General features: G+C 38.0%; 1 protein-coding gene across 3 annotated transcripts in view; it reads left to right on the forward strand.

The window, feature by feature from the left end:
* Positions 1-285: 285 nt before the first annotated feature.
* The window catches only part of rt (Protein O-mannosyltransferase rt), a 55,647-nt gene continuing 31,470 nt past the window's right edge, over positions 286-24,462 (forward strand). The window contains exons 1-8 of one of the 3 annotated variants that reach the window (XM_069842493.1): positions 286-573; positions 867-1,048; positions 4,835-4,959; positions 8,144-8,320; positions 10,705-10,879; positions 16,446-16,695; positions 22,708-23,058; positions 23,283-23,396. In XM_069842493.1, the coding sequence (XP_069698594.1) occupies positions 364-573; positions 867-1,048; positions 4,835-4,959; positions 8,144-8,320; positions 10,705-10,879; positions 16,446-16,695; positions 22,708-23,058; positions 23,283-23,396 (1,584 nt within the window). In that variant the 5' untranslated portion in view covers positions 286-363. Of the gene's footprint in view, positions 574-603; positions 754-866; positions 1,049-4,834; positions 4,960-8,143; positions 8,321-10,704; positions 10,880-16,445; positions 16,696-22,707; positions 23,059-23,282; positions 23,397-24,462 lie in introns of those variants that run through there. The other 2 variants (XM_069842495.1, XM_069842494.1) reach the window with 2 other exon arrangements.

Genomic DNA, 24,462 nt, shown 5'->3' on the forward strand with positions numbered 1-24,462 from the left:
CTTTCGGCTAGTATATTTATAAAAATAGCAAAAAAATCATATTATGGCAACATAAGGATTTAAATTTTTCGCGGGAAGTCGTGATTTACCGCTAGAGTCAGACTTCATAGAACATTGTTGCATATCTTTCACATATGTTTCTCAATAAAATTAACTACTATTAAATTATTTTAAATAAATATATCTATTATGAATTTGCCGGTTTTTACAAGACGTGGAATAGCTCGGGGCAAAGGAATTTAAATGATGATATACCGTTAGTTCAAGCCAATGACCTATTTGACGTATGAAGTGACATGGCGCCTGTCCCTTGAGTGTGGATGGCATTTATAGGAAATAAAAATTAGTTTTTCGTGTCTATATATGATGGAATTAGAAAAGCGTAATAAGAAAACACAGAACACACAAAAGTCGTCACGAAAATATGCGAAAGGAAAATCAAATTTTGCAATATTTGGAAAGAAATCGAGCATGGAAGACATAGGCGGATCTCTTGGAAAGGGGGCGGAGTGTTTGAAGTCCAAAATACAAGATACACGTGAACATGATTCGCCTCCGATTCAACGGGACGAGGTGAGAAGATAAATTACATAATAGCTTCCCGATTAGAATATATTTGGATTTGACACGGCATACTATAATATCCATATTTAATATGTGCAAAGAGACTGGAATGCGAGTAACCAGATTGTCAAGGACTTGAAACATTCCCATTAACATTCTTCCTGTTCGGTACTGTTATTACTGTCGAAGGTTAAGAGATGTTTTGAATTTTACTGTGTAGCTTGGGGTATGTAAGCATTAGGTAGGCTATTGTCTATCTAGATCAGTTTGCATTAAGTACCTACGTTATTATTATTTTACAGGGTGATGGAGAATCTGTCCCTGAAGTTAACAGTGAAGACTCATACACATCCAGCAGAAATACAACCTGCGGTAGAACACGCAGGTTTCACGTTAACATAGAATTGGATGTAATGGCCCTAATGTTATTTCTGGCTGGACTTGCAACACGGATGTACAGATTAGAGGAACCTCGTAGCATTGTGTGAGTGACAGTTCTACCTATATTCAATCCCTTATGGGACTGAGAATTGTAATAAGGACTAAATTATGTTTCTTTTTTTTGAGCCACAATAGAGTATGCATTCTTTTAAGATCATTTAGGCCTAAACTTTTCATGAGTGCCAACCTCAAATAAAATTTAAAAAGTTGAATCATTAGTGTCCAATAAATAAAATATATTTCGATATCAGCCTTAGTCTTTCATGAAATCATCTAATGTGTAGTTATGATGTAGAGAATAAGTGATTTGAAACACTGAATCGCATTAAGAGAACGTTTATGTTCAAAGTTACTAAAAATTAACAAAATCTCTGACCTAAGTTAAACTAATTCAACTTAACCTAACCTAAAAAAATTTGTTCGTTTACAACAAGAGTAGTAAGTACTATGGTCATTTCCCCACACTGTCATTCAAGCTTCATTGTCATGATAAACAAAAATACTCTTTTTTTTTTTTTTTTTTTAGTTTTTTTTTTCGATCTTATCGCTCAGCCGTAGATGTCAGTCCCAGTTAAGTCCTTCTTGTGAAATAAATGTATTATCTTAATACATTGCTCTTTTAAATTGACTGAGCATATTGGGAATTAAATCAATGGCTTTCCCAGAACATGCTATGAAATGTTTCATAAAACAATTTTTATCTCGAAAAGGAAGTGACAACGAGTAAAATTGAAGACATTATTACAAAAACAGCCCTAGTTATTTTTAATGAAATTGAGTTAAGGACACATTTGCTACTATTTTAAATGTTTATAGACTCCAAAAACGGTCCATGTCAAGTGAAATAGACACAAGGATAAAACACAAGTTGAACGGAAATAGCTGACGTGTTATTCTTTTATTTTTTATTGTTCTCCTGAAAAATAGTAATTTTGACAAGGGTTTGTATTTTATCTGCCATGCTGCAGCGATTTGGGGACCAAATATAATATCAAGACATGGGACGTTATAGGAATTATGATTGGGGCTAGAGGCACAATCCCATGGGAGTCATTAGAAGTCTTCCGAAAATTAAAAGTTCCTGACAGCACCCTGGACATGATATCCTCCACTGCACTGAAGTCATCGATTTGCATAATTCATCATCACTTATATTCTTTATAAAATGTAATTTGTCTTGTAACCTAAATTGTTTGTTGCATTTGCAATAAATTTCTCAATGATAGCCTACCTAACTAGGGTTTCTATTAAAGAAAAAATTGAATTAAATATAAATATTCATTTAGAATTGATTAGGAGGCTGATTATTAAACCCTGGTTGGGACAGCTATCAAATATTATGTCTTCAATTGTATTAAACCTCTTTTGTTTGAAATATTTCAAAGAATAACCCTCTGAAATTAATGACATTATTTATGGTTCACCCAGATAGTTGTTACACAGTTGGAAATACAGTGTTTCAGAATTTTTTTCACCCATATGAAGTCAGAAGTCAGTTATGTAGACCAATTTACCGACAGAGTCATTGCCCAGGTGCACTATAGGAGGCTGATCTATGCTACAAATATGAGATGAGATGTTGGTGGAGATTTGTTGGGATGCCACAGGGGAACCGGAGCTCCTGGAGAAAACCACTGGCTTGTCCAACACAAGTCTTAATTTAAATTGGGGTACGCTGGGAATCGAACCTGGGTTCACATGATTATGAGCCCAGTGCTCTAGCCACTCGATTACCATGGTGACTTTATCTCTGAATGTAATTTATTGTATTTTCAGTTCCATTTCGTTACATCACCTTGATGTTATTGCAGTGAAAGGGTCCAATCCTCAGTAAGATATATACATATATATATATATATATATATATATATATATATATATATATATATATGTTGATAAAAAATGTGTTGTTGTTGTTTTTTAATGCCAGGCGTTTGACAATAAAGTCATTTGACCTCTTACACTCCAATATTTTTCAAAGATATTATCATGGCCAGCCACTGAAGCACAGATTTTGAGGTGTTCCGAATCCATTTCTTGGTTTGAGTTGCACAATGGACAGTTAGGGGACTGATATATTCCAATTCTATGCAGGTGTTTGGCCAAACAATCATGGCCTGTTGCCAATCTAAATGCAGTTACAGACGATTTTCGTGGTAAATCGGGAATCAACTGTGGATTATGATGCAGAGAGTTCCATTTTTTCCCTTGAGATTGTGTTATCAAAAAAAATATTTGGAGTGAGTACATTTTTTAAATTTTTTTTTGATGTGTTATATTACGACGCTTTATCAATAACTATGGTTATCTAGTATGTCTGAGTAAGATGAAGGTGATAATACTGGCGAAATAAGACCAGGATCCATTGCCGAAAGTTACCCAGCATTTGCTCTTAATGGGTTGAGGGAAAATTCAAAAACCTCACCCAGGTAACTTGTCCCTATCAGGATTTGAACCCAGGCCTGCTCGTTTCACGGTCAGACATACTAACCGGTACTCTATAGTGGTGGATAGTAAATTCTTTTAGTTGCCTTAGGTATACAGGATAATTCAGGAGAAACAGTAAATATCTTAGAGGATGGTAGTATGGATTATTCTGAGTGAAAAACTTCTTATAAACATGTGTCAAATTGTCAGTGGATGTGGACATAGAGCTGTTTGAATGTTACGCATAACAAACCTTATGAAAACTATGACTTACAACAAAGGCAAGTCCACACCTTGGAGTAACGGCTAGCGCGTCTGGCTGCAAAACCAGGTGGCCCAGGTTCGAATCTGGGCAAGTTAACCTGGTTGAGATTGGGATTTTCCCTCAACCCAATACGAGCAAATGTTGGGTAACTGTCGGTGCTGGACCCCGGACTCATTTCACCGGCATTATCACCTTCATCTCATTCAGAAGCTAAATAACCTAAGATATTGATAAACAAAGGCAAATCTTCTCAATTAAAGATCTTGCATTGGAATGCAGACATGGTGCAACAAATTTTGTTCACTGCATTGGAGTAGTGGTCAATCTGTCTTACTGCAAAACTAGCAGATCCAGGATCGAATCCTGTTTGAGATAAGTTGCCTGGTTAGGATTTTTTTCCAAGGTTTTACCTCAACCCATTAATAGCAAATGCTGGGACTATTGATATTGGATCCTTATGGCCACCTATAGGAATTTATCCTTTTAATCCACTACAAATTCCACTTCTAAATACAGCCGGAACCTGTGCTGATTTTGCCGTCATTATCACCTTCTTTATCCATCCTGCCTACTTCCATACTCATATGTCATCCTATCATACAGGACTAACAGAATCTGATCTAATGATACCCCAACCTCAGAACAGAAAGGTAGGCAGAGGCACAAATGTCTACACGTCAATATGCGCGGTATTAAGGCTCATTCACAATGAAAATTAAACATAACGTAAGCGTTGACTTAAGAATATAAACGTTACATTAAAATCAAGAAGTCATACCATCATTCACGATGGGAACATAAACATAACAGCAAACATACTTGGTAACCATGGAAACATAACAACGACGCCATTTTCTCATATTCTGTCGTATACTTCAGCGCTCCGCGATTGTGTTCTGTTCAAATCACGTAAACATAAGCATGAAAGTTTGGAGTTTGCAAACTTTCATGTTAATGTCTTGCGGTAATGTTTATGTCAATGCTTATGTGAATCATTGTGAATGATCCCATTTGGTAGCCTGGGCGCAAACTTCTGTGTTTATGTTACGGTTATGTTTAATTTTCATTGGGAATGGGCCTTTAGTATAAAGAAATATGATTGGGGGTGAAATTTTGCACATAATATTTCTGTTACAGTTTTGATGAACTTCACTATGGAAAATATGTGAGCCTGTACATGAAGAGGACCTTTTTCTTTGATTCCCATCCTCCATTTGGCAAGCAGCTCATAGCTGCGGTTGCCTACCTGGCAGGATTTGATGGTGAGTATAGCTAACTGCATCAGACTGAATTGCATACTGAAATGCAATTGAATATTATACTTCCTGTACTGCTTGCTGTTATTTTTAGGGCACAGTGTTTCCTTCTTTTACTCAGCCTGTGGCAGGGCCGTAACCACAGAGAGTTTCAAGGGTTGCTGAGTAACTCCTAGCTATGCTGTGCGCAACTCCTAAAATTTTTCATAACCTCATATACTGTTATTGCATGTTATCTTGAACCTTACACCCCCTTAGTCTGTCTTTCGAACAGCTCGGTACTGCATGTACTCATCAACGTAACGGCACGGCAAGGATGCCACTCCCTCGGGTAATGTGACCCTTTTCAGAAAACGTTGGTTCTTTCACTTCACTGCTCTCTACTGTAAAAGAACTTGGTTCATTACAGATATCATCATCTCACGACACTCCGGTTTTGAGAGGAGAACATGGCTTCGTAGCAGGTTTTAATTAACCTGTAGTGAGTAAATATCTATATATATAATTTGAACTGGTAATGGAAATTACGGGAAAACGGCTGAACGGATTTTAATAAATGGCCCCTCATTTTGAAGCTTGGAACCCAAAGTTTTTCGGAAAATTAGTAGTTTTCAGTGAAATGTCTATTTTCCAAAATCCATCTGTCGTCAGTTTTAAGAACATACTAATTGCATTCAGGAGAAGCGAACCGAGCATCAAGTCGGCCGTGTTGCATTTCAGAATAAAACAAAACACACACTACAGTACCGGTATACAATATTACACGAAGGCCATGATCTGCAAGAATGCTGGCATATTTAGAACACAAATTAAATTGGTTATTAAAAACTTAACTTACTAAAATAATTTACAGGTTCGATTCTGTGGTGTGTAATTTTCTGGGTACAACTGTGTATTGGATATTAAAAACTACAAAACTTGAGGTGGTTTGTTGACATTATTACTATTACAAATGAAATATTATTGTAGTTAATGCCATGATGTGACTATTTTTCATTAATTATACATATTGATGCTATATTGATGATATGAAAGTGAAACGTTTTGTGGTTATATAAGTAGATATAGAGAATAACTTAAATTAGATTTTGATTTCTATATTTTACTGAGTGGCGGCTATATAGTATATATAGTATATGTTACTGAAAGCTGTAAAACTTACGTAAGATAATAATATTATTAAAAATCGAATATTTTTATAGTTACTAATCAAGTGGGGTTGGGTCTTTTTCATATATTTAATGGTGGTGTGGTGTAGATATTTATATGCGTGGTTCTCTTCAGTATTGGCTCGAGAGAGAGTATCTTTCATTGTTATGGAAGCAAATAACTTTCCGAATGTCTGGTATTCTTCATTGAAAATAAATCTGAAAAATGTTTATTTGAACGTCTAATGAACTTAGTTTGCAGCATTTGCTGCACAAGCCACTAGTTTAAATATAATCGTGTGTACACTCCTCTTCTCCCATCTGGGCTGGGGACCGGCAATGGAGGAGTTACTCCAGCTATTTCTATACATTATATAGGCCTACATAACTTATACCTAGAACTGATATGTACATATTCTTATAACAATATTTTACAGGCTTATTATTTGAATTTACATTAATTTACAACTGTACATCTCCAATGGATTCCAGCACACTGTGGAGGTATGGGGAATGAAACCGCAGACACACTTGCAAAGAAAGGCACAACAATAAAACAAAAGCCTAAAATTTAATTTCTCATATTCCTCAATAAAACGCTTGATCACTACAAAATTTTTTCATTCATACCTACAAGAAATAGAATCAAATGCTAAAGACAAAAAATGGATTACACTACTTTCCAACCCAGATATAATCCCCCAGAGACCAAGGAAAACAGCAGTTGCAGCCTTCAGACTATTGACAAATCATGACTGTCTAGCAAGTCATCTCTACAGAATAGGTATCTCAGCTTCACCCATATGTGTCCTGTGTAGTCTAACGATCCAGCAGAAATGAATGAAGATCACTTGAAGACCTGTGAAGCATTAAGATCAGAAGAAACTACAGTTCAAAAGTATTGGAAAGCACGACTGCTAATGGCTTCATTGCCAAATGCAAGGCACTAGACAACAACAACAACAACAACAACAACAACAATTGTAAACAATACATATCCCTATCATTACTGCCATCATTGCTTGGTCCAAAATTAATGATTATTTCGTCAATGGCATCATCCATTCGGAATTATCTTCTTAATCGTAGGTACTACTTTCTGAACAAGATAGAATTCTTTGATTGTATCCCTAATGACATGTTGATCAAAGTCGTCCACTTCAACTTTACACATGTCTAATTCTGGAATGAAATAATATGTTTAGTAGAACTATAAGAAAATAATAACTTGCAACAGTAATTCATTATGTCGCTCTCAATACAGACACTGTTGTACATAACTATTATAGCAATAATTTCTAAACATTACATACCTATTCTTTCCCAGAGTAGTGTGAGGTTCATTCGGTTGTAATGCAATATTCTTCTTAATTCTCTTCACGGAACTAATACTTCTGCCAAAGCATTTAGCCGCTCTCTCATATTCCTTAGCAAGAGGTTCCAGCAAACATTTGTTTAATTTTTCTTCCTCTCAACATTTAATTATATTTGCGATAATTTCTCTTTCTCCGCTGTGGATAACAGCGTTACTTTTTCTCCGCGGTGGTGTGATTTCACCATAATTACTACCCTGTGGTTGCTGCTCCATGGTAACACTACCGGTACGCAGTGAAGGAAATAGCTCTATGTTTCTTGACAAGAGATTATGATGCGGAGCATGCGCAAACAACTCAGTTGGCTCCACCCACGTTACACGCTTCCTTCCCCTTTGCCCCTCTGTCCCCACTCAGAAAGTTCAAGATAACTTGCAATAACAGTATGTGTAATTTAACGCGCAAAACAACAATCGTAATTCGTGACCGTGTCCAGAGACTGAGAGATATGTTTTGAACTTAAAAAACTCAGGCACCACATAAAAACTTTTAGGCACCATGCGACCTGGCACCTGCAATTTGTTTATCCCTGGTTATAAGGACAACGTTGTAGTGCATCTTGTGATCTCGCTGTAGCAAATTTTCAATCTATCTGAACATGTACAGAAGATATGCGAGATTGGTTGCTCGTCCTTTGGGTTTATTGCAGTTGAGTGTTGTTTGTTTCAGGACAGTTCAAATTCGACCGCATTGGCAGCTCTTACTCTGACACTGTCCCCTTGTTCGCCCTGAGGCTTGTGCCAGCATTGTGTGGCAGTTTGGTCATCCCCACGGCATATCACCTCATGCTGGAACTTGGTCTTACCCAGTGGACAGCTGCCCTCGCTGGATTCCTGTTACTATGTGGTACATAACGAGTCTGTCTTAAGAATGCACTTGTAACTGACAATGTTATAAACTGATCGTGGTATATATTTTAAGTTTTTCACTGTATAGTGAAATGGGAAGTTTCTAATGTACGAGGGGGATCCAGGAAATAACGACCGTTTTGTTGTAATAATTAAAAAAATATATATTTATTTGAAAAAAACAAAGTCTGTTACATAACTGAAGCTTCCTTTACTTCTCTACATAATCACCACCTACATTTAAACATTTGTCGTATCTGTTCACTAGCTTTAGAATTCCCGTGTTATACTCCTCTGCCGCCAATTCATTAAGCCAGGTGTTCACTGTCTTCTTCAACTCTTCATCACTTCCAAAACGCGTACCACCAGAAAGTCTTTCAACTTAGTGAAAAGGTGAAAATCGCTAGGAGCAAGGTCTGGACTATAGGGCGGATGATCAAAGATTTCCCAACCGAATTCATCAAGCAATTCTCGAGTTGAAGCAGCAGTGTGCGGGCGGGCATTGTCGTGAAGAAGCACAACTCCTCTCGAAAGCATTCCTTGCCTCTTGTTTTGGATGGCTCGCCGTAGTTTTCGTAAAGTCTCACAATAACGATTTGCATTGATCGTAGTGCCTTTTAGCATGAAATCCAGCAAAAGAACATCTTTGTGATCCCAAAAGACAGTAGCCATAACTTTTTGTGTTGAGAGAGTCTGAATTTTCTCGGTTTCTTGGGTGATGAGGGATGATGCCACTAACGTGATTGGCGCTTGGTCTCTGGGGTGTTGTGAGACACCCAGGTCTCATCACCAGTCACAATTTGATCAAGAAAGGCGTCTCCATCTGTGTGATATCGCATCAAGAATGTCAATGCTGAGGCCATTCTCTGAGTTTTGTGTTGGTCACTCAGTTGCCGTGGAACCCATTGTGCACAGATTTTGTGGTAGCCAAGATGTTGCGACACAATTTCACCAAGCAAAGAACGAGAAATGTCAGGAAAGGCAATATGCAATTCGTCGAGTGATGTGCGCCTGTCTTGCAAGATTCTGTCGTTCACTTTAGTCTTCAGATCTTCTGTGATGAGTGATGGGCGTCCGGGTCGAGTTTCATCGTGGACATTTGTTCGCCCATTGTTGAACATTTCGCACCATTTTCTCACATTTCTTTCATTCATTACAGTATCACCATACACTTCTTTCAATTGCCGGTAAATTTCTGCAGGTTTCAAATGTCGGGCATTCAAAAATCGAATCACACTCCTCACCTCTCAGTAGGCGGGATTATCAATCACGTCGTTCATTTTGAAGTAACACAAAATGTACAATGGCGACTTGTTGCAACCAGTACTCACAACATTATGAGAACACATGTTAAGGAAGCCAGTTGACCTTCAAACAAGGAAGGGGAGTTAGCTGCACGGTGGGTATGCGCGAACGGTCGTTATTTCCTGGATCCCCCTCGTATGAGGAACTACAGATCAGCTTCGCCATCAGAATGATCCACATAGTATAGCTTCGCTTATGTAGTTTATTTATTAGGTTCTGTTAGATAAAAAGATCATGTGATTATGGTTTGAAATCAAATAGTTCTGGAGTTATTCTTTGTTTTGAGAAGTGTGTTTCTTTGAATCAGTTTGTGCTGACTTATTAAACATAGTCTGACCAGACTGTGCATTGTACCATGAGCGTTGTCCAAAAATTGTGTAATGTAGTTATTATTATAGAATCTCCAAGCTATTTAGCCATATTGGTAAACTTCACCTTTAGTGGCCACAACACAACAGCAAGGACTATGATAAGGTCAGAGTGAGATAGATGAGGGGATAGCTAAGTGATAGGACACTAAGGACTGTGACAAGAAGGCTAGAGTGGGTTAGACGAGGGAATGACAGGATGTCGAGGACTGTGTCAAGGTTGTCGTTTAGCTATCCCTTCATCTAACCCACTCTAACCTTGTCACGGTACTCTCTGTTGTGTTGTGGCTGCTGAAGGTAATGTATACCCCCTATTTGACAAAAATATGCTGTAGTTACAGATAATAAAGGATGAGAAGAAATAAAGAACCTGAAAATAAAAGTAAAACTAGAAATCAAATCTACAAACGAAAATAAAAGGTATTTCGGTACCCAATTGCTAGCAACAAGAAAGTGATATTATGTTCTTTAGATGCATTATCTCTGTTGATGAGGCTTGGGTTTGTGACTTTAAACCAGTAGTAAAAAAACAGTCAGCTTAGTGGAAATCAGTCCTCAACATTATCCTCAAAATTTATTTGAAAACAGTCAGTAGCAAAGAAAATGGCCATGGGTAATAATTGCGAGAAAAATTATGAGTAAAAGTTATCATGCAAGGTAAGGAATAGAAGTGTTGCTGGTTGGTAATGTCGAATTACCTTATTCACAGATAATGCCATGCTGGCGCAGTCCAGATTCATCCTGATGGAGTCCATGCTGCTGTTATTTGCTCTCTTCGGCTTGTTGTGTATTCTAAAATATCGACGCTACCACAGCAACCCTTACTGCCTGCAATGGTGGCTGTGGTTGAGTTTAGGTGCTGCATCCCTTACCTGTGCACTCTGGTGAGTTATTTTTTATTGTTGGCCTAGTTAGAGATGGTGACTGGATTGAGGAGACTTTAATATTGTGAGTTTTATTAGTAACAACAATGTAATTTATTCGTCACAACAATAATTCCTTTCTACAATTCGCCTTAAACGCTCTCGTCAACAATTGGATTTTCACTTAACACAGTATTCGTTATAGCACTCCACCGACGACAATGACAATTTACTTGGACTATTACGCACAACAATGAACTGTTAATCTTAACTAATATTTACAAAGCACTATTTACAAATCAGAACTACCAGTTCTCAGTTCACAGTTCTTCTATCTCAGTCACTCGAGTTCACGGTATCTCGAACCACAGACCTTCAGAGACAGTTCACTGTACTCGAACTCGGGTCCCTCCAACTGCGGTCCACTGCACTCGAACTCAGGTCCCTCCAACTGCGGTCCACTGCACTCGAACTCAGGCCTTCGGATGCTGACGCAGATGCGGACGCACACTCGAGTCGAACTCCGGCTGGCTGGCTTGCTTGCTCTGGCTTTCTCACTGACTGGCTGACTAATCAACTGAAAAACTGCTGTCGTTCCTTCGCGACCGTAATTTATAACCACAGCGACGTAGCCTCGAAAGTTCCACGCGTCTCTAGAGATGGCACTCCAGAGAAATCCAGAGCCCTCTCCTCTCTACCAGCACCAGATGCGCGCGCAAACTCGTCGCGTTGACGTAATACACCCTCTCTCTTCTCTCCACCGCGCGACGTCACTCAATGTTCCGTGGAGCCTGTGCGATCTGCTTTCTTGCGGGACGCTGGTCGTGAGTTCGAATCTCACGTCGCTGTCACAATATGTTTCGTGTCTATATTACTTTCCTTTATCAGCCATCTTTTTCATTGCTCTCCTTTCTAAATGGATCATGGTTCAGGTTTCATCTAATCTATTTAGGTAGTGCCATGGAATGGCCTTCATAATACTGTCTTACCTAAGCAAGATTTGTGAACATTTTTTTTACTTGGTTATTTAACGATGTTATATCAACTACGAGGTTATTTAGCGTTGATGGGATTGATGATCGCGAGATGGTATTTGGCGAGATGTTGCCGAGGATTCGCCATAGATTACCTGACATTTGCCTTACGGTTGGGGAAAACCTCGGAAGTCTACACCTGTGGAGTAACGGTTAGCGCATCTGGCCTCGAAACCGGTGACCTGGGTTCGATTCCCGGTCGGGGCAAGTTGAGGTTTTTCCAGGGTTTTCCCTCAACTCAATATGAGCAAATGCTGGGTAACTTTCGGTGTTGGACCCCGGACTCATTTCACCGGCATTATCACCTTCATCTCATTCAGACGCTAAATAACCAAAAACGTCGAAAAATAACCTACTAAAAAACCTCGGAAAAAACCCAACCACGTAATCAGCCTAAGCGGGAATCGAACCCGCGCCCAAACACAACTCCGGATCGGCAAAGAAGCACCTTAGCTAACAGAGCTACGCCAGTGGCTCATATAACGGTAATTTTTATGTCAATAGAGAGAGAGAAACTCTCCAAGCTTTTTAAATGGGAAAGCCCACACTCATAATGAGTCTGGCGAAAGTACTGACACATTTTAAATCTTAATTTATACTAATAATAAATCTGTAGCCGAAATTTTTCTGGTAATTTTCGATTTTCCAAAAATAATTGGTCCTAACATATATAATTAACCATCCTGGAACCGAAAATCGCATTTTTGACATTTTTGTTTGTATGTCTGTCTGTATGTTTGTTACCTTTTCACGCGATAATGGCTGAACTGATTTACATGAAAATTGGAATATAAATTAAGTTCCTTGTAACTTAGATTTTAGGCTATATGGCATTCAAAATACTTTATTCAAAAGGAGGGTTATAAGGGGGCCTGAATTAAATAAATCAAAATATCTCGCTTATTATTGATTTTTGTGAAAAATGTTATATAACAAAAGTTTCTTTAAAAATGATTTCTGATAAGTTTTATTCTTTACAAAATTTTGATAAGACTGATATTTAATGAGATAAATGGGTTTTATAATTAAAATAATGCCATCTAAGACGGTGCAATGAATTAAGAACAAATGACTTCGTCTATAAGGGGCCTTGGACAACAACAATCGAAACAGGGGCCTTGGACATCAACAATCGAAAGCTATTAAACATAGCCTACAGAGAATGTTTCTGTGTTTGTATGAAGTAATATCAGAAGCTAAATTAACGGATTTGTATAATTAATTATTATTTCACCATTGGAAAGTGTAGTTTCTCTAGATGGACATAATGCTATAATGTTATTACAGTAACGTCTGAGTAAATCGAGGACAGGTAAGATTAAAATAGCTTCTTATGCACAGAAAATTTGATAGGCTATTTTGTATATTCGTTTTCTGTATTTCTTAAAATAATATTTATGTACACTCATTTTAATCTTAGAGAATTAACGAACAACGAGAGTGTATTGATTTAGTATGCAGTAATAGTACGTTAGCTTAGCAATCCATTATTTTATAATTCAAATTTTAACTATGCTCTATTGAATCGTGTTAAAATACATAAAATATATATGCAATAAATGCAATGCAAAAAAAATTGGGTAATGAGCGAAGCAGATTATCTTGCGCTGTTGTAAAAGTTGTTCCCTGGATCAAACGTTCTATTTTAATTATGTAATTACTTTATATTTATTTCTAACAGGTGCAACAGAGCGCACGGTTATGGCTAGTAAATAATAAAATATTAGCATAACATTATACAAAGAGACATATAAATGACCATAAAGTCTGGGAGAATTGTGTAGAAACAGATTAATTAATTTTTTTTAAAACAACAGCTTTAAAATGGCCTCCATTACAATTGAGACATTGTTTTACCCTGGAAAGTACACGATTCATGGAATTCCGCAGTTCTTCCTGGGACACAGCGGCGATCTCTTTTCTCTAATTCTTCTCTTTAGAATTTCCATCGTAGCTGGTCGAGTCGAATACACCCGGTATATCTTACTATGCTGGGACTCTTGGAAGTAGCCATCTTGTAAAGATGTCGGTTGCTATAGGAACCATCATGCTCTGGCCGTTGCTTATATGCCCACTCCCATTTGCAGTGCATATGCCTTGAGAGGCTACGAGCCTGAACTGTAAAAGAAGGAGAAATGTTTCGTATTAATCTTAATTTAATTAATATACTGGCCTGGAAACTTAAAGATACTGAACAGACATCGAATCTCGTGCCTTTATATGACAACAGTGCCTTGGCTGATGGCAAACTGGCAAATACACATTGCTTTAGGACCAGTCATTTTAGAGACTGGAATAAATTCTGGCACTCTGACAGGATCGCATTGTTACTCTGTTTTGTTTTCAATTCTTTATCCATGTTCCTGCTTCATAAAACATTGTGATTTTAAAATTTCTATTACAAATTACTGTAGTTTTTAATTCTGTGAATAATGCTTATATTTCACTTCACAAACTTTAGATGACAATGTTCCACAACAGTTTATGCACAATATTCATAACATATATAACCAAAATAAAATAGCAATTAAACAAGATGGTAAGCTATCATCTTGGACACCCATCAATACTGGTGTAAGACAAGGATGTGGATTATCACCCATTCTCTTTATTATTTATATGAACCAAGTAATTAAAGAGTGGAAGCAAAGTCGCCATGGATATATATACAAATTAACAGACACCTTAAATTGCATTCAATTCTCTTTGCAGACGATTTCGTATTATTAGCACTTTCAGAAGACGACCTCCAAAGTCAATATATAATTTGCAGCAAGTAGCAGCCGCATACAATATGAAAATTTCAACAGATAAAACAAAAATTATGGGATTCTGTGGGAAATACCCAATACAAAGTAAAATTTGTCTCGATAATAAAATATTAGAAAGATGTAATAGTTTCCCATATTTAGGTTACAATCTTTCCATTTTTGAAGAATTGGACATATCACAGAAAATTAATAAATGCACAAGAGCTATGGGCATTATAAATAGTGTGATGAAACCATCCTTGGTTCAGAAACACACCCGCATACGTCTCTACAATACATTGGCACAACCGATGGCAGCGAAGCATGGACACTGAGGAAAGCAGATAAAAGCAGAATAACGGCTTGTGAAATGCGATTCATGCGAAGAACAGCGGGCTATACTAAATGGGCTCTGAAAAGAAACTGAAATTTTAAAGGAACTGAAAACTCAACCAGTTTTAGATTACATTGTTCAATATCAGTCTAATTGGAAACATCATTTGGAAAGAATGAGTAATAGTAGACTCCCAAAGGCAATTTATGATTATGTACCACATGGCCAAAGATTGTGGGTTGTCCTGCTAAGAGATGGCGTGAAAATTTTATGTGAGACCGTAACAGGCCTTGTGGCCTAACACTTACTTGTCAGGCAGAAGAAGAAGAAGACAAACTTTAACATGCCAGGTACTTTTATGCTGCTACACATTCTTTTTTAAATTATCTGTTTTATTAGACTTCTTACACTTTGGTGAATGTTTGTTTTAAATTCATACTTGTAGCAGATTATATTGCAGTTTCTGTCAGATGTGTTTCCAATTCACTATGGGCTAAAGCAAGGAGATGCACTATCACCTTTACTTTTTAACTTTGCTCTAGAATATGTCATTAGAAAAGTCCAGGATAACAGAGAGGGTTTGGAATTGAACGGGTTACATCAGCTGCTTGTCTATGCAGATGACGTGAATATGTTAGGAGAAAATCCACAAACGATTAGGGAAAACACGAGAATTTTATTGGAAGCAAGTAAAGAGATAGGTTTGGAAGTAAATCCCGAAAAGACAAAGTATATGATTATATCTCGTGACGAGAATATTGTACGAAATGGAAATATAAAAATTGGAAATTTATCTTTTGAAGAGGTGGAGAAGTTCAAATATCTTGGAGCAACAGTAATAAATATAAATGATGCTCGGGAGGAAATTAAACACAGAATAAATATGGGAAATTCCTGTTATTATTCGGTTGAAAAGCTTTTATCATCCAGTCTGCTGTCAAAAACTCTGAAAGTTAGAATTTATAAAACAGTTATATTACCGGTTGTTCTTTATGGTTGTGAAACTTGGACTCTCACTTTGAGAGAGGAACATAGGTTAAGGGTGTTTGAGAATAAGGTACTTAGGAAAATATTTGGGGCTAAAAGGGATGAAGTTACAGGAGAATGGAGAAAGTTACACAACACAGAACTGCACACATTGTATTTTTCACCTAACATAATTAGGAACATTAAATCCAGACGTTTGAGATGGGCAGGGCGTGTAGCACGTATGGGCGAATCCAGAAATGCATATAGAGTGTTAGTTGGGAGGCCGGAGGGAAAAAGACCTTTGGGAAGGCCGAGACGTAGATGGGAAGATAATATTAAAATGGATTTGAGGGAGGTGGGATATGATGGTAGAGACTGGATTAATCTTGCTCAGGATAGGGACCAATGGCGGGCTTATGTGAGGGCGGCAATGAACCTGCGGGTTCCTTAAAAGCCAGTAAGTAAGTAAGCAGATTATATTGAAGCTGGTTGTGTTGCAGTGTGAAGTACGTTGGGTTCTTCTCCTGCTGCCTGGGCGCCTCTGTGGTGGGGCGCGACTTTTGGAAGCTCCTGAGTGATCGCCGCCTTACAGATGGCGCTGTCGTGTGTCAGCTTCTGGCGCGGTTGCTCGTGCTCACAGCAATCCCAGCCGCCATCTATTTGACTATCTTCTACATCCACTTGTCTGTTCTGAGTCGTGCAGGCCCACACGACAGCGTCATGACGAGTGCTTTCCAAGCCAGTCTGGAGGTGAGTTCTTATATATATATATATATATATATATATATATATATATAAGATTTTTTTCTCTCTCTCTATGTGATAAGAGAGCTAAATCCTCTCTTTGGTCTGTGTTTCGTGTGATTTATAATCGCAAGTTCTGCAATATTTAAGCGATTGAATCATACTGGATGAATTTTGGTGTTAGCTGGGACTAATTTCAGAATGTCGCTTCATATGAAGAGAAAATATATTGCATGCCCTTCATTACTTCTCTTATCATAGATCCATACTATCCATTTGTAAACAGAAACAAAACTAAAACATTGAAATCAATACAACTGTAGCTTCATTCCCGAAACTGGGTGACAAATTGTACATGTTGGTGTATACAAAATGCAATATGCTTTTCCGCCTATATTGAATTCTTGATGTTTTCTATAAAAAAAATTTAAATAAAAGTCATCTAAGAATGTTACACATACAATACTTACTTACTGGCTTTTAAGGAACCCGGATGTTCATTGCCGCCCTCACATAAGCCCGCCATCGGTCCCTATCTGAGCAAGATTAATCCAATCTCTATCATCATATCCCACCTCTCTCAAATCCATTTTTATATTATCTTCCCATCTACGTCTCGGCCTCCCTAGAGGTCTTTTTCCCTCCGGCCTCCCAACTAACACTCTATATGCATTTCTGGATTCGCCCATACGTGCTACATGCCCTGCCCATCTCAAACGTCTGGATTTAATGTTCCTAATTATGTCAGGTGAAGAATACAATGCGTGCAGTTCTGTGTTGTGTACCTTTCTCCATTCTCCTATAACTTCATCCCTCTTAGCCCCAAATATTTTCCTGAGAACCTTATTCTCAAATACCCTTAACCTATGTTACTCTCTCAACGTGAGAGTCCAAGTTTCACAACCATAAAGAACAACCGGTAATATAATTGTTTTATAAATTCTTTCAGATTTTTTGACAGCAGACTGGATGATAAAAGCTTCTAAAGCGAATAATAACAGGCATTTCCCATATTTATTTTGTGTTTAATTTCCTCCCGAATATCATTTATATTTGTTACTGTTGCTCCAAGATATTTGAACTTCTCCACCTCTTCGAAAGATAAATTTCCAATTTTTATATTGCCATTTTGCACAATATTTCCATCACGAGACATAATCATATACTTTGTCTTTTCAGGATTTACTTCCAAACCTATTTCTTTACTTGCTTCCAGTAAAATTTCCGCGTTTTCCCTAATCGTTTGTGGATTTTCTCCTAACATATTCACGTCATCTGCATAGACAAGAAGCTGATGTAACCCGTTCAATTCCAAGCCCTCTCTGTTATCCTGGACTTTCCTAATGGCATATTCTAGAACAAAGTTAAAAAGTAAAGGTGATAGTGCATCTCCTTGCTTTACCCCACATACAATATAAGAACTTTTAGTAAAAAAAAGTAATGGGTCTTTATTTGGAAGCAGACAATGGCGACTGATACATGCAAACATCAACTTATAATTTTTTATGTTATATCACTAAACATGTCTTTTGTAATGTATGAAAATTGAACAAGTTCACTTAATTTTGGTGAAACTAGCACTGAGTTAATTCTGGTGATTTTGGATGTGAAAATCTGCCATTACACTACCTTATTACAGACGAGTACTATCGAAAAACAAAAACTCACTAGCCTTTTGCCCAGCATATATGCAAGGGATAACAAAAGCCTAACTTAACCTAACTTGTCATAGATTCGTATATGCAAGGCATAACAAAAGCCTAACTTAACCTAACCTGTTAAGTTTCGTATGTGCAAGGCATAACAAAAACCTAACCTAACCTATCACAGATTCGTATATGCAAGACATAACTAAAGCCTAAACTAACCTAACCTAACCTTCACAGATTCGTATATGTTGTTGTTGTTGTTGTTTTCTAATGCCAGGCATTTGACAATAAAGTCATTTGACCTCTTGCACTACAATATTTTTCAAAGATATTATCATGGTCAGCCACTGAAGCACAGATTTTGAGGTGTTCCGAATCCATTTCTTGGTTTGAGTTCCACAGTGGGCAGTTAGGGGACTGATATATCCAATTCTATGCAGGTGTTTGGCGAAACAATCATGGCCTGTTGCCAATCTAAATGCAGCTACAGACGATTTTCATGGTAAATCGGTACACATACAATATAAGAACTTTTAGTAAAAAAAAAAAAAGTGATGGGTTTTTATTTGGAAGCAGACAATGGCGACCGATACATGCAACTATCAACTTCTTATTTTTTATGTTATACCACTAAACATGTCATTTCTAGTATATGAAAATTGAACAAGTTCACTTAATTTTTGTGAAACTAGCAGTGAATTAATTCTGGTGATTTCGAATGTGAAGTTAAAGTTACGTTTTATTTAACGACACTCGCAACTGTCGAGGTTATAACAGCGTCGCCTGTGTGCCGAAATTTTGTCCTGCAAGAATTCTTTTACATGCTAGTAAATCTATTGACATGAGTCTGTCACATTCAAGTACACTTAAATCCCATCGACCTGGGCCAGGGTCGAACCCACAACCTCAGGCGCAGAAGGTCATCACTATACCGACTGCGCTACCCAGGGCAATTCAGATGTGAAAATCCGCCATTACACTACCTTATTATAGAGCAGTACTTACATCACAAAACAAAAACTCACCAGGCTTTGTCCAGTGTATATGCAAGGCATAACAAAAGCCTAACCTAACCTAACTTGTCACAGATTCGAATATGGAAGGCATAACAGAAGCCTAACTTAACCTAACTTGTCAGAGATTCGTATATTCACAAAAACCTAACATAACCTAACCTGTTACAGATTCGTATATTCACAAAAACCTAACTTAACCTAACCTGTTACAGATTCGAATATTCACAAAAACCTAACTTAACCTAACCTGTTACAGATTCGTATATTCACAAAAACCTAACTTAACATAACCTGTCACAGATTCGTATATTCACGAAAACCTAACATAACCTAACCTGTTACAGATTCGTATATTCACAAAAACCTAACTTAACCTAACCTGTTACAGATTCGTATATTCACAAAAACCTAACTTAACCTAACCTGTTACAGATTCGTATATTCACAAAAATCTAACTTAACCTAACCTGTTACAGATTCGTATATTCACAAAAACCTAACATAACCTTACCTGTTACAGATTCGTATATTCACAAAAACCTATCTTAACCTAACCTGTCACAGATTCGTATATTCACGAAAACCTAACATAACCTAACCTGTTACAGATTCGTATATTCACAAAAACCTAACTTAACCTAACCTGTTACAGATTCGTATATTCACAAAAACCTAACTTAACCTAACCTGTTACAGATTCGTATATTCACAAAAACCTAACTTAACCTAACCTGTCACAGATTCGTATATTCACGAAAACCTAACATAACCTAACCTGTTACAGATTCGTATATTCACAAAAACCTAACTTAACCTAACCTGTTACAGATTCGTATATTCACAAAAACCTAACTTAACCTAACCTGTTACAGATTCGTATATTCACAAAAACCTAACTTAACCTAACCTGTTACAGATTCGTATATTCACAAAAATCTAACTTAACCTAACCTGTTACAGATTCGTATATTCACGAAAACCTAACATAACCTTACCTGTTACAGATTCGTATATTCACAAAAACCTATCTTAACCTAACCTGTCACAGATTCGTATATTCACGAAAACCTAACATAACCTAACCTGTTACAGATTCGTATATTCACAAAAACCTAACTTAACCTAACCTGTTACAGATTCGTATATTCACAAAAACCTAACTTAACCTAACCTGTTACAGATTCGTATATTCACAAAAACCTAACTTAACCTAACCTGTCACAGATTCGTATATTCACGAAAACCTAACATAACCTAACCTGTTACAGATTCGTATATTCACAAAAACCTAACTTAACCTAACCTCTTACAGATTCGTATATTCACAAAAACCTAACTTAACGTAACCTGTCACAGATTCGTATATGCAAGGCATAACAAGAGCCTAATCTAACGTAATTTTATAGATTCGTATATGCGAGCTAAAACAAGAATCTAACCTAACCTGTCACAGATTCGTATATGCAAGGCATAGTGAAAACCTAACCTAATCTAACCTAATTTGCCACAGATTCGTATATGCAAGGCATAACAAAAGCCTAATCTAACCTAACCTGTCACAGATTTGTTTATGCAAGACATAAGAAAAGCCTAACCTAACCTCTCACAGATTCATATATGTAAGACATAGCGTGAGTGTACACTAGCGTGAAACTTTTGTAATTTCACCAAAGTTATGTTGGTATGATTGAGGAGATAGCTCTAAACACTTGAAGGTGTATAAGCAGAATACGAGGAACTAAAGGTACGGTCACACGTCGCTACTTTTGCAACAATGCAGTACAAAAGACTGCGCAACTCTCGTACTGCGACGTGTGAACAACGGTGCAACCAGAAAAGTAGCGGCTGCTGAACCTGCTGCTCGCTACTTTTTCATGCTGCGCGCAGCTTAAAAGTAGCGACGTGTGAACAGGGTTCTCAGGGTTGCAGCCACAGCATTTTTGATATTGGTTTTGTTGAAACTTTTGCTGCGGTTGCGACCAGTGTTGCCACCCAAAAGTGCCAATGATACTTTTATTGTTTGGATGTATTTTAATGTTAGATGTGATGAAAATAAATTATTTGTAACAGTCTGAGCATATTTGCTGACGATATAATTCACTTTTTTAATTTTCTGTAGCGTAGTTTCAAACAGGAGGGTTGCCAACATTGATTACGTGAATATGCTGTTGGTTATCATTTAAGTACAGGGTGCGTCAGAAAGAACGGATGGATTTCACATGGCAAGAAAATTGTAAGGATTCGTCAAATCAAAAATTTATTGTTATCAACATATTCACCAATACATGCAGTTTATTTATGGAAAACAACATAATCCATATGATGTCCTTGGCTTTCAATACAGGCATCGAGGCTTTTTCTGAAGTTCGCCATCACTTTCACAGTCATAGCTGGTGCAATTGCCACGATTTCTTCACGAATCGCCGTCTTCAGTTCACCCATTATATGTGATCGATGTTTACAAACTTACGCCTTCAAATGGTCCCAAAGAAAGAAGTCGCAGGGCGCGAGATCTTACCGTAGCCTCGGACAATCTCAGTGCAATAGCATGTTTGCGGGCTGATCTTTGAGGTGGCTGGAAAACCTAATGTCTGTCTCCACGTTATTTGCAGGTGTACATGCGCTCCGTGTTCATTCAGGTAATTTTTTTCTTTAATGTTGAACCTGTGATACGAAATGAAGCCACCCACCGCAAAATTGTATTCCAAGTTGGAATCATAGCGTGACGTCCGATGTCGAAATGAGTCCTGAGTGGCGATCACAGACTCTTCATTTTTCAAAAATATCTCTACAATGAAAGCACGTTGTACGTCATACCAGCACCATGTTCTCAACTAAAACAGCATTCTCTGGCTGACCCAACAGTCGTGGTCCCCCTCACTATATCCCTCCCCTCGCTGCGTATCGATAGTTTGAAATCCATCCGTTCTTTATATAGGCGTTTTTAAAAGCTTTATACTAAAAATAATGCCAAATTCTGAATAATGCGAACATAACCACAAAATGTATATTGAGAAGTCAAGACGGAGTTGGAAACCTGCAGCATGACTGCGGCTGCAAAAGTAGCGCCTTGTGTGTGAACAGACTCGCAACCTCCAGTTGCAACTTTTGCTGCACTCGGGTTGCGCAGCACGAAAAGTAGCGTGCAGCGCGCTACTTTTGGCTTACGTGTGAACACGACACGCAACTTTTGCAGCTGCAGTACAAAAGTTGCGCAGCAAAAGTAGCGACGTGTGACCGTACCTTAACACAGCACTAGTTCATCCTTAATTTTACATTAGTGTCTGACATTTACATGTAACTACATCTATCACAACTTAAGAAGTTCAGTAATTCGGACTGTTTGGTTGCAGGGTGGCCTGGCGTCCATTACACGGGGTCAGCCCCTCGAGGTGGCGCACGGCTCGCAGATCACACTGCGACACTCGCACGGCAGGACATGCTGGATGCACTCACACACGCATGTGTACCCGATACGATACCCAGACAAGCGAGGGAGCTCGCACCAGCAGCAGGTCACGTGCTACTCCTTCAAAGACGTCAACAACTGGTGGATCGTGAAGCGTCCTCGACGCAGTGACCTCGTGGTGTCACAGCCTGTGGATGCCATCCGCCACGGAGATGTGATACAACTCGTGCATGGCATGACGAGCCGGGCGTTGAATTCTCATGACGTTGCAGCTCCCATGTCTCCACAAAACCAGGTAATACACCTTTAATGTTATCTGACTATTTCTCATCCTACCGATTCCTCTTAAACTCGCTAGTATTTGAACTCACGTCTCTGTGTAGAGAATCAGTGCTTCAGTCTTCAATTGACCGTGTGTCTGGTCTTTTAAAACTGATAGTCATATATATGAAAATTCACTATGTTTAATTAGACTGGAGTTTATGAAGTGCTGGTTCATTGTCTGTGTCTTCCTTGCAGGAGGTGAGCTGTTACATTGATTACAACGTCTCAATGCCTGCCCAGAACCTTTGGCGTGTTGACATCATCAACAGGGACCAGGTCGGCGACATCTGGCACACCATTGAGTCACTGGTATGTTCAGTCTTTGTTTGTATGTACCTGGATATAGTCCTGTCGCTCTAATTACCAGCAGCCAATCACGTTGCAGGTCGGCTACATTTTTATATTATATTTCTATCTTTTTAGTTTTTATTTTATTAATATTAATGTTATGGGGGATAAGCTCTTTAACATATTTTCGTGTACGTCTTGTGATTCGCTGACGAAGATGTTATTCATTTCTTAAGGCTGGATAAATACTTAATATAATCGCCCGCCATTTTGGCTCTTTCATTGGCGTTCGCAGAAAGCACATGAAGATGTTATTTGCCGCTCAATTATTTGCTGAATTACAGTGCGTTTGATTTATTATTATAGGAGTTACGACATCATAATGTTTAACGGTGTGGCAAATAGATTCCTCGTCTGGTAGCTAGGCAACGAAAGAACAAAAATGGCGAACGATACTACCTACCTGGACTTTATAGAGCCTTGACTTCCTAAGACGTAAGCAAAGAGGAGGAGTCATGCCGGGAATAACAGTGTCACGACTATAGTATTTGTTTCTTGCTACATGATATTGCCTCCATATACAATGTTTCCTACATATTCTCTCAGCAAAACATGAGTATTTTTATTTAGTGATGGAGTGGAGTGGATTTTTTTCATTGCTAGTGATAAAATATGAAATTTGAATAATTTCGAGGGAAAAATTGTTCCGGAGCCGGGTATCGAACCCGGGACCTTTGGTTTAACGTACCAACCTGTTCGTTAACAGAAAACCACAATTTAAGTCACACGGAGTTAGTGTGCACTCGAAGTTGGTTGCTTGACGGTTGTCAGCCCACTTTGAGGTCTGTGGATATAGAGAGAAAAATTGGATCGGTGTCGGTTAGAGTTCCCGGGTAGCTCAGTGGTAGAGCGTTGGTACGTTAAACCAAAGGTCCCGGGTTCGATACCCGGCTCCGGAACAATTTTTCCCTCGAAATTATTCAAATCAACTTTACAGGGAGTTATACCTGAAATCTTGATTTGCATAATACACGTCACTGTTCGTTAACAGAAAACCACAATTTAAGTCACATGGAGTTAGTGTGCA

Source organism: Periplaneta americana, chromosome 12 (genome assembly GCF_040183065.1).
Source record: "Periplaneta americana isolate PAMFEO1 chromosome 12, P.americana_PAMFEO1_priV1, whole genome shotgun sequence".
NCBI classification, from domain to species: domain Eukaryota; kingdom Metazoa; phylum Arthropoda; class Insecta; order Blattodea; family Blattidae; genus Periplaneta; species Periplaneta americana.